At 38.1% G+C, this 15,631-nt stretch overlaps 1 protein-coding gene across 1 annotated transcript; it reads left to right on the plus strand.

The window, feature by feature from the left end:
• The first annotated feature begins 1,163 nt into the window (after positions 1-1,163).
• On the plus strand, positions 1,164-2,455 carry LOC116132381. Its single transcript, XM_031418034.1, has 3 exons — positions 1,164-1,701; positions 1,805-1,983; positions 2,065-2,455. Exons 1-3 carry the CDS (start codon positions 1,207-1,209, stop codon positions 2,189-2,191), a joined length of 801 nt encoding a protein of 266 aa, XP_031273894.1. The 5' UTR covers positions 1,164-1,206; the 3' UTR covers positions 2,192-2,455.
• The last annotated feature ends 13,176 nt before the right edge of the window (positions 2,456-15,631 follow it).

Raw genomic sequence — 15,631 nt, forward strand, 5'->3', positions numbered from 1 at the left:
TCATGAAATCAACAATCATTTGATGAGTCTCCATGTGACCTCTAATTACTTTTTCTTTTTTTAGAAGGACATTGGGTTATGTTATGTTATCCTAATAATTTTGCTGTTCCCATAATATTTCTTCCTAGATAAAATCTCTCAAGTTTGCTGCCAAATCTGATCACATGGGATTTAAATGGGATGGTCTTGGTATGGCTAATATTTTCTTGGAACATAGCTAAAAAACTGAAAACTCATTCATTTGTCTTGTGTGATCCCGTGTATGATTGGGGCGAAATAAGTAGTAGAAAGAAACTTGTCTAATGGGTTGGAGCAAAGGCCCAGAATGATTAAAGGGAATGGGCTGTTTTTGAATATAGATGAGGTAAGTATGAAAAAGTCCAAAAAACAGACTGAGTTTCCAACCTGCACTCAGACAGATGGCATTGGCATCATGCCCAATAACTCAAAACTTCCTTACTTTTACAAGAAAGGAGGAGGAGGAAAAGAAGAGAAAGCACAAATGTATGATACTTTTGAGTCTTAGAGATATTAATTAACAGGAACCAAATTCCGAAGCTGATGATGATGACATTGAGACCTACTATCTTCTCTCCTGGAAGTGTAAATGTGGGAATAAGCTCTTGATATTAGTAATTTGTGTTCATCCCTTAGACTCAGACTCATGTTTCATCTCTTTATCTGTTTGGTCAATGGTCATGTCTTCTAATTAGGACTCTCTTTTGAAATTAATTAATTGATGAGAAAGAAAGTTACAAATTCAAATAGGTTTCGTTGAGATTAATTAAAAATCTTTCCCAATCTTTGAAAATGGACTCTTAGTAAAAAACTTCAATTTTCAACTGGGTGGTTCTCTTAAAAGATAAGGAAGGGATATCTTCTTGTTTTATAAAATCTTCTAGACTTTTCCTTCTGTTCCAAGAATCCATCAAAACTAATTATAATTACTAAAAGATTATGAAAATCATAATCTTCCATATTAATTTAATGAAGAATTGCCTTATTCCATAATTAAGTTATATCCAGCCTAGGCACCGATTTTATCTCAAAGTCAAAAGTCAATTCGCCCGGATTTTTGTAAAGACGGGCCCAAGCCAACATGAAATCGCGTAAATGAAGCACCCGCATGTACCCACCCCTCACTTCAGCCCCTAACAACGCAACGCAATAATAAAAGCTAAAACCTTTAACTTTCATCTCAACATAATGCTTCTAAGAAGCGCTTCTACACCCATCTTGAAACCATGTTCCTTCCGTTCCTCGCCAGAACCCGATCTCGGTGTTCGGATCCGGACCACCAGACCCATATCCATGTCTTTGTCTCCGCCCATCAAGAAAATTCCCAGAACCTTATCAGAGGACGATCTCAAGTGTCTTCATTTCTCTAAGAAGAAAATTTTGCTTAATAGTCCCTTGACATCACAAGGATTAGTTGAAAGAGAAGAAGAGCTAGAAGCTGAAGGAGAAGGAAAAACTTGCTTGCAAAAGGATACATCATATTGTTTGCATGATGGGCTAGTGTTGGATGAGGGCTGTGGCGGAGCTGGCGCTGGCAATGGAGGAGTTTACGGCGGTGCTGGTGGCGGTGACGGGGAGTCTGGTAATAGGAGTGAGAGTATGGAAGGTTATTATCAGAGAATGATAAAAAAGTTTCCTGGAGACTCTCTTGTTCTAGCCAATTATGCTAAATTCCTGAAAGAGGTATATATTGTATTACAACAGTAAAAGATTTCTACTTTGTTTATTTTTGTGATTTAGATTATTATATGTTTTGTTTTGTTTTGTTTAAAACTATTGAATACAGGTGCGAAGTGATCTTGTGAAAGCGGAAGAGTACTGTGAGAGGGCTATCCTAGCGAAGCAAGATGAACGGGACGGAAATGTTTTGTCTTTATATGGAGATTTGATATGGAAAAATTATAAGGATGCTCCTCGTGCTCAGAGTTATTACGATCAAGCTGTTAAATCGGCTCCTGGCGACTGGTAATTCGATAATAAATGTTAATCTAATCCCATTTCATGTTCATTTTTTTAAGACATGCTTTTAATTTTAATCTGTTGCAGCTATGTTCTTGCTTCTTATGCTCAATTTCTCTGGGATGCTGGAGAAGATGATGATCTTCAAGTCGACGATTATAAAAAATGCAATACACAACCCAATCTTTTGCCTCCCTTAACAGCTGCATCATAGATTGGTGATTTTAACGTCATAGTATTTCTCTAATTCCTTTGTGAATAGATGATGATAATAAAACTTTGATGAAACAATAATCCTTAAGACTGAAATTTTATTCTATGCCCAACAACAAACGCCAAGGGAAGAAAAATATCTAGCCAGATAAATCTAGTAAACTTTATTAAAGGAATAGCACTTTGTGCTTGTCTTGTTTTACAGTTACAGATTTCTTAAGCTTTCATATGGCCTCAATGGTTATCCTTCTTCATTACCCTATTATTCATATTCTTGACTTCAATGTGTTTTATTACTCCACTTATAATACGCATACATATTCCCTTCTTCTCATGTCCTTGTCTTTGATATTTTAAATGTATTAGAAAAATGTGAAAAATAGTTGTCTTTTTTGGATAAGCTTCTGTTTGTTTTTAATTGGTCATCTTTTATCTCCCATCATATGATTGGGATGGCTCATTTTACAATTTTACCCACAGGTTAATAATCCGAATAGAACCAATTAAATGGTTCTGTTATGCACTCCTTATCCAAAACCAGCCTTAAGGAATAAAACATGTAACAAAAGTATTAAGGTAGTTTAACAAGTAGCCAAGGGCCCCAGGTTAAAGAAGTCGCTTCAATGGAACCTTGAAAAACCCTCATTATAACAGAAATAGAAAGATGAACATAAAGAAGATTTCACAAAAGGGGAAAAAAATTGTCCACAACACAAAATCAGCCTTAACTGACAATTCCAATTGTTCAAGAGCAACCCCTTTAAACAAACAACACCTGTGATAATGCACTAATCGATATAGACTTACCCAAAATTTTCAAAAAAAAAAAAAAAAAAATCTAAAAAGCCGGCAACTAAACACATCAATTAGGATAGCAACTTGGCAAATTATAACATACACTGCTCAATTAGGAATGCAGAATCCAAGTGACAAGACCAGCAAGCTTCTAAGCAAGCAAACAAACAACCAATGCTGGTAACTGGACAATATGTCATCACAACCAAATGCAGAATCCTCTCACTCTTTCATCATCAAATAGTTGGAGTCTAAAACCTACTTATTTACGCAATATCAAGTCACGACTTTGTATAAGCATCCAATTCCAACCGCTAATGAACTTGACCCTCCAATGCCATGGGTTCTGTACAAAGGTGGGTTGATCTTGCTCCCCAACTGCTGGTTCCTCGTCTGTACCAGTGAGTTTCTTCTGAACCAGCTGCAGGAACTGACTCTGGATGAGAGAATCAGCTTCCTTTGTTGCAGTCATGAGTGGTATTTTCCTCATTTGCTGCTTTTGATGATGTCATCTTTTCTTCCTTGCTGGAATTGTTTAAATTGCTCCTTTCAGAAGGCAGTTTAGGAAGGGACTTCCGTTGTGGCTTTCGATTGTACAGGAGAAATTCCTTTGGCAGAGTTGCTCTGAGATGCTTTCTCATCAGACTTAGTCGGCCTGGTCGAGTACTGGGGGCACCATTTCCATCTGTATCCACGGAAGTCAAGGTCTTCTTTCTACCAAGTTTGGGAGATTTGGCTCTCGTTTTTGTATCTACATCAAATTATATTAAGGTTAAGGAAAAAGCAATTGCAATTGTCTTAATATCTCCTGGTACCCATAACAGTAAACTGGCAGATCAATTCTGCTACACAACTGGAATGGCAAAGAGGGTGATTGGAAAGAAATACATCAATTGTACTGAACTCAAATCATCAGGTCCAAAATGAATTGAGCACGAACTGTGACAATATTAGGTTAGGGAACCAAACATGTAATCAAGATATATTTCCTGAATATATATACAAAAACTGAGGCAAAATAATTGGAGATGAAGGTTGGGCTGCATTCAAGAACCTAAAAGTAAATTCATTTAAGGAAAAGAAAATTTGAGATGGGGGAAATGCAAAGCACTGGCAAAGGAAAATAAAGGATTAAAGATCAAGTATTTCTCATCAAGAGTGAGAGGTACTATATATCTCCAGAGGGATGCTACTCTTAATTCCCAATCAAAATAAACATAACCCAACAGTGAAATGTAAATACAACCAGTGAAACTTAGCCCCCAAAGTAACCACCCAACTCCTTAGTCCATGTTTCTCTGGTTTCTATATATAAATGCACATCTTTCATCCATTATCTGATATTCTACGCTAAATCTTTGGCCAATGCTTAATAAAATAAAACGAAAAATTCCAGGACTTTTAATAAACTAAACACTACTTCAATTTCGTCCCCAACTCATAGTATTTGCTTAGTTCAAGAAATAGAAATTAGATTTCCTAACCAAACGAAGAGAAATAAATGTGCTCAGCTGCACACTAATGAGCTGGGATCATCAGAGATAACTTCAAAAGTTACAACATAGCAAAATGCAAACTAACTACCACCAGACTAAAAAGCATGTCTGTGCCACTCGAACCTACAACCACCGTAAAACACTTTTATGCAGCGAATAAATTTTCAACATCAATTCTGGCACAACTTTTACCAATAAGCAAAAAACACACTCTTTCAATTAAGATGCATTTATATGATTCAGATCTTGTTTGAACAACTATCAACGTTAGGAGCAGATAAACCAAATTTGTATGAGCACAAAATTATCAAATAATGATCATACTCAAACTACAAGCATCCTTTTTGTTAATGTTATTAATAAAATTTAATCAATCCACGCAGGGGAAAATGGCAACGACATCAGATTCACACTTAATGATATCCCAACTTGAAGCAATGAATTGTTATAAGTTACATAGTTCGTAAAGCATTCTCCATACAAGTGCCATGATACTAAAATTCAGAGAAGAAAATTAGTTTTCATTGGTTACATCTTTGATGAAAGTACAAACTTACCTTCTTTAACTCCACTCTAGGAGGAGGAGGCTCTTGGTAGAAGCTCGCGATGGGAGTTACTTTAAAGGTCATTCTATTCTCACAGTAAAGCAATTCCAACCCTTCTTTCCCTTCCGTTTCTCTCCAACCCAACAATGGGTTCTCTTTTTTTTCTTTATCTCCAGACCCACAAAAAAAAAAAAAAAAAAAGCCAGCTACTGGTTGGCCGCCATGTGCGGAGGAAGTGAAGAAAAAAATTAAGTGGCTGCCGGAATCGGCCACATTGTGGCGGAAGAATGCGATTAATTTGTGATTTCACCTGATCTGCCACGATCTGGCCTTGAACTGCCACGATCTAGGCAGTCACCCTAAGTCGCTGCGGATCTAGAGTGTGGTAGCTTCTTTCTGTTCCAAAGCAAAGATCGCAGCCGCCGAATTTGTTTCCGGTGGCTGTGATATCTTTTTTATGACTTTGATCCGCTGAATTTTTCTTTTTTTGGTTTAATCTAAGAGAGAAGAAGAAAGAGGGAAACAAAGAGATAGAAGAAAAGACAGACGAAAAAGAGAGGAGGAAGTGACCAAAAAAAAAAAAGAAATACCAGAGAAGAGAAGAGAACGGAAATAAGGAGAAAGAGATTTAAAATTAAAAAAAAATTTGGGTGTAGATGAAAGTACTATATTGCCCTTTAGCAGACGGGAATCGTAACAGAATATGATAAAAAGTGGCTGTTTGTCATTTCCAAACTTTTGGGTACCACTTTGTCTTTACAGCAAACTTTGGATAGGTATATGTTATTTAGCCTTTTTAAAACTGGTAAATGAGTAATACTAGCCTTACAAAGAGGCATATAAAGACCCATACAAAGAGTCAAATCCAACCCTTGAAATTCATGATTGTCTTTTTCTCTCTCTTTTTTCTTTATTTTAAGGACTAGATTTGACTCTTTATATGCCTCTTTATAAGACTAGTATTACTCTTCACAAATATATTCTTTCTCATCTCTACCGAAATTCAAGCCAACTCTATCTCTGTAAATTATATCTCATGTCCATAGAAATTCAACCAACTTTTCTCTATAACTTATAGCTCATCTCCACTCCGCATACATTCAAAAGGTGTTCACAGAAATTGAAACTCATCTACACTATCTTTAACCACAAACAATAAATTGGTGTAAGTGTAACTCTCACACAATTTTACTATTTTATCTCTAACTCATTACACCAAAATGATTATTTCTTAGAATATTTTATTTCTATTAATTATCAACAATTAATTTATTTTACTAATTATTTTTGTATATATTAATTAAATATTATGAATAATATATTTTATTAATTAACGACTAATAATAACTTTGAAAATTATACTAATTTAATAAAATTAAGCTTTTATTTAATCAAATAAATATTACATTTAATATAAAAGGCCAAAAAAAAAAAAAAAAACAATACAAAAGTAAAATTCCATATTGATAGTAATTTAATGTACCAGAATACTAAATTTTTTACCATAGTTTATATTGTATTTTCTTTTAATTTAAATTTTTTAAATTAGTGCTAAATTATTTTGAATTATTGGAGTTCAATATCTGTATTGTAATGAGGTTTTGTTTTTAATTTTTCATCATTTTTTTAATTATATAATTATTATAAATATTAATATAAATAATAATTAAATGAACATAAATACAAATTATATAAATTAAATAAAAAAATAAAAGATGTTTTGATGGGAATGAATAGTGTTACGCTAGGTATGGCTTTTGGTGTCTGGTTGAAGCAAAATTTGACCCGTTGCCACACCAAATTGCTTTACACCAATTTGGTGTTTTACAGCAGTTTGGGGTCTCATTGTTTTACACCCATTTGAGAATCTAAACATTTACAACGCATTATTAAATTAAAACTAAAATTTGTTTCATTATTCATTCACAATCCAACAAACACACTGATTATATCTTGACAGTGTTTCAAAATCTAAGAAATTTTATCTTGATTTTTTATTTTAATTATATTTATTGTATTAAATTTTTGCTTTTAAAAACTTTTAGTTGTTGAAAGACGGATTTGCCCATTCATGTTAAAGTCTTGGCGTTAGGTAACTGTTTGTAAGGGAGGATGTTGATAAATTGAAAAACCTCAGGCGAGGTGGAAAGATATCTCTAACAGTTGGTGGTCAATTGATTTTTGTTAAACCTCGGGAGAGGTAACTGATAATATACCTAAATAAAAAATATAGAATAACGTAAAGGCACAAAGATAACCATAAGACAATTTATTTATGTTACCTATGAATTTTCTTTTCTCATTTTTATAATTAGAGATATTAGCTTGTAATCTCCCAAAGTTCCCTTAACGTAAATAAGAATTTATTTACCCTAAGGTTTTTATCCATTAATTTTCCCCCTTATCCCTTTTAGATATAAAAAATATCGATTTATCCCTTTTGTCATTGTTTCATTAAGATTTGTTAATTGAATAATATATTTTATACTTAATTTGTTAAATTGAATACTAAAACACTAACAGAATATTGATGACAAGGGTTAAATTATTATTTATCATAGTTGAGGGAAAATTATTATTTGGAAAAACCTTAGAGGAAAAAATACATTAAACGCTATAAATAAATACTACAAGGTATACGTAATAGCTTACAACTAGGGTTGGACGGGTCTGGGTACCCAATTCAATCCCATGGAACTAGAACCAAAACCGGAATCGATCGGTTTCTAAGATTTAGAACTGGAACCGAAACCAAAACTGGTTTGTTTCAATTCTTAGATACCTAGAACTAGGGCTGCAAACGAACAGATCTGTTCTCGAATAGTTCGATGTTCGTTCGATAACAACTCGATTCGACGCGATAACAAACGGTTCAGGTTCGAGTTCATTCCATAAGGTGTTCGATTCGAGTTCGAACAAGGGGTGTTCGTTCGATTATGTTCGTGAACATAACTTCGTTCGAATGATCCGTTTGTTCGCATGACAAATAATAAATTATTATGATATATAGCTGTTAGAGTCATGAAAGTGACTCTATTTTGGTGATAAAAAGACCCTATGTGTGATTAAATTGAAGTATATTGAGACAATTAAAGAATTTATAAATTTATTCACGAAAATCGCTTCCTAATATTTTTCCTATGAATTTAATATGTTTGGAATGATTTTGGAAAGGGTATGAGTTGATATTAGGTTGTGGTTTATGGATTAGGGGTGATTTTGTCTCATTTATGCTGTTTAGGGGGTAAACTGTCATATTTATAAGGGTTGATTTTGTCACTTTTCAATCGTATAGGGACCAAAGTGATATTTTTCACTTTATGTATAAAAAGAAAGTGCAGATCTGGATTGCCGTTCATCTATCCACAGTGCCATTTTCTGGCGATGCTTCATCTCCCTTTTTGGGCGACCTCCGGTGACGGTTGGCCTTCCCCTTCACCGATCATCATCACCCCGCATCACCACCGCAAATCACGCCGTGTTTTTTGATGACTTTTCGCATTCCAGCTGCGATTTTTTCCATTTTTCAGCGAACTCTGGCGACGTTTGGGCTCCCTGGTGGTTGATCTATCTTCCCCACGGCCGGATCTATCCTTTGCAAGCTGCAGCCGTCGCGGAATCCGCCATCTAGCCGCCACGCCTCTTCATCTTCCAACCACGATCTCGCTCATTTCTGGTGACCTTTCACCTTCCCAAGACCTGATCTGAACTCCCCACCACCAGAGCTTTCCATCGGTACCTTCGGATCCCATTTCCGCCACCATTTTTCGGAAGACCAGCCAGAAAATTAACGTTTTCTGGCGAGTGCGACTGTTCGTATTCTGGGCTGTCCATTGATCGTTTTTGCCCCTTCTTCGCATCAAATCGCTGTCGGTTGCTTCCTCTCCGCCATGATCAGCTTCGTTTCCACCGTTTCAGTCTCTGTCGACACCACCATGAGCGGCTGAGTTCCCGATTGTCTATTACGGCGTAGGCGAGATCGAGATTGACTCCACGGCTCTCCTCATCAGCTCTCGACTAATTGGATGAGCCCGATTGTAGGACATTTGGTAGTGTTGTGTTCTGAATTATATTTGTTTTCGTTTCATGTTTGATTTCGATACTTTAATATGGTTTGGGCATAATTTGTGATGAATATCGTTGTCCATTGTGATTAAATTTTTCATAAAACTTGTTGAATAATAAACGTTGGTTTGAGATAATTAAATGATGAATATTGCTTTTCATTACTTTGCATCGATTGTAATTGAGTTGTGTTAGGATTTAATTTCATTTCTACTGTTGTTGCGTTTATTGTGAAATTGGTTGATTGGAAGATAAGTGTTGACAAATTGTATTTGTTAATCGCGTACCAACTAGTGGTATTGTCTTGTAGTGTTTATCGGCATTTAATGATAGTCTTTAACCAATCGAACTTGAGTGATCGGGTGAGACAAGATAGATTATACCTAGAGTGCCGGCAAACCATTTCATTGATTTACCTTGCCTTGTAGGTTTAGGGGATCGTAGAGGGTGGAGGAGAATTGTGTGAGTTGGTCTCGTGTCGAACCAAAACCGTAACGACAACGTTTTTATTATAAAGTCTTTATTAGTTTTAATTTCACGCTTTTATTATTTGCATTTAGTTTGTTTAGTTTCATTAATCAAATTGCCAATTTCATTTCCGCTACTCAAAATACATTAGGTTGTTAGTCTTGCTCCCTGTGGATTCGACCCTGCTTACCGCTAACTACGGTATTTAGGTTTAATTTTGTGATTGTAACGATCGATTCGACAATAGCATGACAAATTTAATAACATAATAGATTGTATAATCAAGCGATATATAACATAGCAAATCTAATAACATAATAGCTTCATAGTTTTTCAAATGTAATCAATAATTAAATATTATTATATAGTGTTAGGGCCAAAAAATGTCCTCGGCCCCAATAGGCCCAAAGACGAAGACACCTTCAACAAAGCTCAGAGCCATGGCCCAATTCTGATTAGGCTCGTAACAAAGTTTGCATATTGGCTCCGCTTAGTACACCTACCTTGTTGCTCACTGCTTGGGCCCAATCAGCAAAGGCCTCGATTCGTTTAGGCCTCATCATTAGCTTGTCTAGGCCCAAGCCCTTTGATCCTAGACCACCTACCGGACTTAGGGTCTACTTGGAGCCCAGCGTTGCCTACTTACTCCGGCATTATCCGAACTCTATCGAAGAGATCCATTACTATCTTAATTCGTCTAAGATTCGTATCTTAGACTTGTTGGGACTCCCTTTCCCACTAAGTAAGGGAGTCAAAGACTCTTCTTTTTTACTAAACCTCAACTCCTAAGGACTCACAGTCCTACTAGGGCTCGAAGATCCTACAGTTACTATTTAAACAAGAGGCCAATTCTCTCACAGGCACGGAACATTACACCTTCTTACGTCGTACTTCTCACTCTCGAGAGCTTCACTTCGTAGCCATAGCCTTTGTCTCTGACTAAATTTTTGGTAACATTCTCTTTCCCTAACCCTCTCTAAATTAGCCTCAAATAGCCTTGCTAACTTGAGCGTCGGAGTGCCTACGGCAAACACCACCTCGGTGCTTTCCGTAAGCTTCACGCTTGTTTTCTTGTGTACGTAGGTGCAGAGGATTACTGGTGGCCTCAACCTCACGGGATCAGACCTTATTTTCGTAACAGTAGATTTTTTGCATCTACAGTTTGGCGCACATCATGGGGCCTTTGGCAATCATTCATCTTTCAAACCCTGCTTCGTAAGGAAAATCCCTATGGCTGAAAATTCAGATAACACCAATCTTGGTCTTGAGGCCAGACTCGAAGCTCTGACTGCCCTTATGCAACAACACTTAGACAAGGTGGCAGCATTGGAAGTCGAGAATGCTGCCATCCGGACCGAAAATGCCTCCATCCGGGTCAAAAACCAGTCCCTGAAAGAAAAGGTGAGTCAATTTTATGACCTTGAGCGTTAGCCTTGTCAGGTACAACCCAATTGTTTCGGCACATTGATTCCATCCATGCAACCTCTCCAGACTTCGGATAACAAATTGGCCATTCCGGATACTCAGTCACGTCAACTCCATTCAACGCTAACGGGTGGCCCAACCTAGAGTCCAACTGAGTTGGGACAACAAACAGGGCCGCACTTAGCCGACCCACCCCAGACACAAGATCAAGGCATCCAAATAGCACAAAGCCTACTGCAACAAGAACCACCCACTCTCACCATCTCACCTCACCTCCAACCAATCACTCCTACCCAAAACCCACTCGGCTCGACTCACCCTCACGGGTCGAGTGGACTCCCTCACCTTCAGTACACCCCACTCGAGTTCGTCTATCCCCACAGACCGAGTGACACCCAAATAACCACTCTCACCATCCAAATAACCACTCTCACCATCCATGCAGGCCGAAACACCCGATTAGTCACAGTGGAAACCATTCAACCAGAGGGAATGAATGGAGATCCAAATTACTAAGCGGCACACGATGAAACGATTCACCAAACTACGCCACATGACTTGACCCAACGAAACATGTCGAGTGCGAGTCATATGACAAATCAAACCAATCAAGCCGACCTGGTGGCCTTCACCTCGCCCATGGAGCAAATATTAGCCAAAAGATTGACTAACATAAAGGCAACGATGAGGCGTATACCTGGAGTGCCAATCCCAACCAAAAAGGGTCGACCTCACAGCTATGCCGATTCACCCTTTGTGGATGCAATTGCTCTAGCTGAGATGCCACACAAGTTTACCATCCCCAGCATGAGGCCTAACGATGGCACAATCGACTCGGATGACCACATAGCCTTCTGCAAGCAGCGGATGTTCGCCGCCTCAATGCCCCGAACACTGAGGGAAACCTGCATGTGTAAAAGCTTTGGCTCCAGCCTCTTTGGACCAACGCTTTAATGGTACACTGATAATCCGAGAATTATACTGTTTTTATTAGGCTTTTTGGCTGGATTTTAGATACTTCTTAGTTCATTTTTGCCTGAATTGATTCTTAATTCTTAATTCTCTACATTTTGTGTTTTAGGCCAAAATGGACATTTTGAGTAAATAATGAGTGAATTAAAGTTTTTTGACCTAAAAGTGAGCGGATCTCGGAATTTGGAAGAATTCTGAAGCAGATGGAAGCACTATGAAGCTTGTTCCCATGGGAAAGCATTAGAGATTGAAGATTCAAGCAAAGAAATAAGCTAAAGGCAATTCTGTAAATTCAAATTTTTTCATGAAGGTTTGCCGCGGCGAACCTCTGTTCTTCGCCGCGTCGAAGGAAGTTAACAACGGGATTCCAACTTACCTCGTCGCCGCGGCGAAAGTCTTCCTTCGTCATGGCGAAGTCTGCAAATTTTAGATTTCTTCAAAATGCACAGTTTCATTTTAGGAGGGTTTTAGGTTTTTAGGGCGACGTATAAAAGAAACACTTTGCCATTTTTTGAGAGGGGGAGACGTTTTTGCCTTGTTTTAGAGTTTTCTTTGAACATTACTTGGATTTATGTTGAGAAATAGAGAAGATTGGAGATTTTAACCTTGGAGATTCTTCAACTAGGGGAGATATCTTTTCTTTCTCTTTATTTCAATATGCTTACTGTTTTATTTACTGTTTTCTTTGCTGTTTATGTTAAATTAGTTATGAACTAACCCTTTTTGGGTTAGGGTTTTGATGAACTTCGGATTTTTATGGATTAATGAATTGATTACTGTTATTTCCACCCTCTATTGCATAGATTGTGTGGTTATTCTGTTTTTATGGAATTTATTTGATGAACATGATGAGATTGAGAAATGAATCATATTGAGCTTCTTGGGTAATCACCATTGTAGTATTAAATGCTAGAGATAGATTTAAGAACCAATGAAATCAACCTAGGGTTCTATTAGCTTAATGAACTTGATTATATTATTCTTCAATTTGTTGGGTGTAAAAGTGTAATAGAGAAAAGTAGGAATTCATAGCCTTAGAAGGTATGTTTGACAATTTAGAGAATTAGATTTACAATCCGTGCATGTGAGTGTGGAATTAGCATAATCCATTGAATTCATCCATACAGTCCGAATAAAGTCAAAACCCTAACCGTTTGTTAAATTGATATTATCCTTGCGTTTAATTTCTTTCTTTCAATATTCAGTTTTTAATACTTAGAGGTTTTGTTTTTAGTTCATTTTAATTCTCCCATTAATCCAAACAATTGCAGTTGCTCCAACTTGAGAAACACTTAGGAAAGTTAGTGCTTAACAAATCAATCCTTGTGGGAACGATACTCACTCATCACTTTATTACTTAGTGCGACTAGTGCACTTGCTATCATTGTATGTTGTAGTAACAACGCATCATACACTAACCTTCCAAATAACTCAATCAGCTCATTCGCTTAGCTCACTGACACCTTTGTTGAACAATTCCCCAGCAGCAAGAAACTCAAGAAACTGTCAGCCAACCTATACAGAGTCTACCAAAAAAGGGGAGAGCCGTTGAAAGAGTACGCCAGCAAATTTAATGAAGAAAAAATCTCCATCCCATCCTGTAATCCAGAGACAATGGTAGATGCTTTCAAAAAGGGTCTCCTCTCAGATGGAGAACTATACAAAGACTTGACAAAACTTGGCTGCACCATAATGGAAGACGCCTAACTAGAGCAATGATCCAGATCAGATGTGAGGAAGATAAGGTGAACCTAATGAAGCATGCTAGATATGATGACCGTCACCAAAAACGGAGTGAAAGAAGGCTAGAGTCCAGATCATTTGAGCCCCGTTATCAACCCCTTCCCCGCAATCTAAGCAGAATCAAAAAATCATATGACCGCCAGCCAACTAGAGCCACAAGTAGGCCATCCGAATCAAACCAATTCAAGATTCCAGAGTACACCCTTAACGTTGAACCAGCTCTAGTCGTGGCAATCATGAAATGGATGGGACCTACCGTAAAGTGGCTAGCCAAGCTCAATCTCAATGCAAAGAGGGACACGACTAAGTGGTGCAAATTTCACGGCGATCATGGTCATAACACCATCGATTGCATCGCCATAAGATTGGAAGTTGCAGCACTATTAAAGAGGGGACATCTCCGGGACCTGTTGACAGATAAAGGGAAGAATACAGTCAGCCAGAGAAGCTTGAAGGAAACATTTCCCCCTTTATAGGAACTAACACCGAAGAGGTTCTGCTCCATTATCTCTAGAGGGTCGAAAATCAGTGGGGTGAGTTATTCCTCAGCCAAGCGCTACGCTTAAGCTAGCCATCACCTAGAAATCCGGTCCATCCATTCATCTCCTCGGGCACATATCAACCAGATCATTTAGTTTGAAGATGACGAGGCAGCCACCTTAGCCACCCCTCATCAAGATGCTCTAGTCATCTCCCTCCAGATCGCCAACATCCTGGTCAATAGAGTGTTCGCAGACGGGAGATCCTCAATAAACATCTTCTTCCTTGAAGCAGTGAAAGCCATGGGTCTGGATGAATCAAACATCAGCAAACGTCCAACCATCCTAGTCGGGTTCAATTCTGAGCAAAAGTACACCATTGGTGAAATTAACTTGCCTGTCTATACTAGCGTAATCAACAAGCAAACTATCTTCCTAGTACTTGATTGCCCCTTACCGTACAATGTCATCTTGGGTCGACCCTAGATCCATGACATGCGAGTTGTCCCATCCACCTTCCATCAAACTATCAGGTTTCTAACAAAGTGGGGAGTAAGAGAAATCAAGGGCGATCCTAAGGCCTCCAAAGACTGCTACAAGAACGCCTTCAATGGCAAAAGTCATGCTTCATAGCAACTATAGTTCCATCCAACCCTTCCGACTGAGCCATATCAACCATCCATGGAAGAGTTGGATGAAGTACAGATACATTTGGACCACCCCGACAGAAAGACCCAGATAAGCTCTCGCTTTAAGCCCGAGATAAGAGAGCGACTTATAGATTTCCTCAAGCAGAATCAGGATTGCTTCGCCTAGTCCCATACAGACATGATAAACGTCAGCCCCGAGGCAATCGTCCACCACCTTCACGTAGATCTAGATCACCCTCCAGTGAAGCAGAGGCAAAATAAGTTCACTCCAGAACGCAAATGGGTTATTAATGAGGAAGTTGACAAGCTGCTAAGTAACGGATTGATCAGAGAAGTCTATTATCCCGACTGGCTAGCAAATGTGGTGGTCGTGAAGAAAAAGAATGGAAAATGGAGGGTCTGCATAGACTTCACAGATTTGAACAAGGCATGTCCCAAGGACTCCTTCCTACTCCCTCATATCGACATGATGGTCGATGCGACCATAGGTCACAGACTCCTAAGTTTTATGGATGCCTTGTTGGGGTACAACTAGATTTTGATACACCTAGACGACCAAGAAAAGGCAGCTTTCATCACAGAGAGAGGAACCTATTGCTACAAAGTAATGTCTCTTGGTCTTAAGAAAGCCGAGGCCAACTACCAACATCTAGTCAATAGAATATTTGTCGAACACCTTAGACACCATGGAAGTATACATTAACGACATGCTCGTCAAGTCCTTTATAGCTGAGCAGCACCTCGACCACCTCAGCCAAGCATTCACTATCCTAAAGAAATACAATATGAAGCTAAACCCAGTT

This window comes from Pistacia vera, unplaced genomic scaffold, assembly GCF_008641045.1.
Source record: "Pistacia vera cultivar Batoury unplaced genomic scaffold, PisVer_v2 Contig250, whole genome shotgun sequence".
Lineage (NCBI taxonomy): Eukaryota > Viridiplantae > Streptophyta > Magnoliopsida > Sapindales > Anacardiaceae > Pistacia > Pistacia vera.

Bases quoted from the DNA above. Each gene is read 5' to 3' on its own strand.
- LOC116132381 (XM_031418034.1), top strand. From the start codon at position 1,207: ATGCTTCTAAGAAGCGCTTCTACACCCATCTTGAAACCATGTTCCTTC. The intron at 1,702-1,804 runs GTATATATTGTA...TATTGAATACAG, and splicing joins ATGCTAAATTCCTGAAAGAG to GTGCGAAGTGATCTTGTGAA. The intron at 1,984-2,064 runs GTAATTCGATAA...AATCTGTTGCAG, and splicing joins AAATCGGCTCCTGGCGACTG to CTATGTTCTTGCTTCTTATG.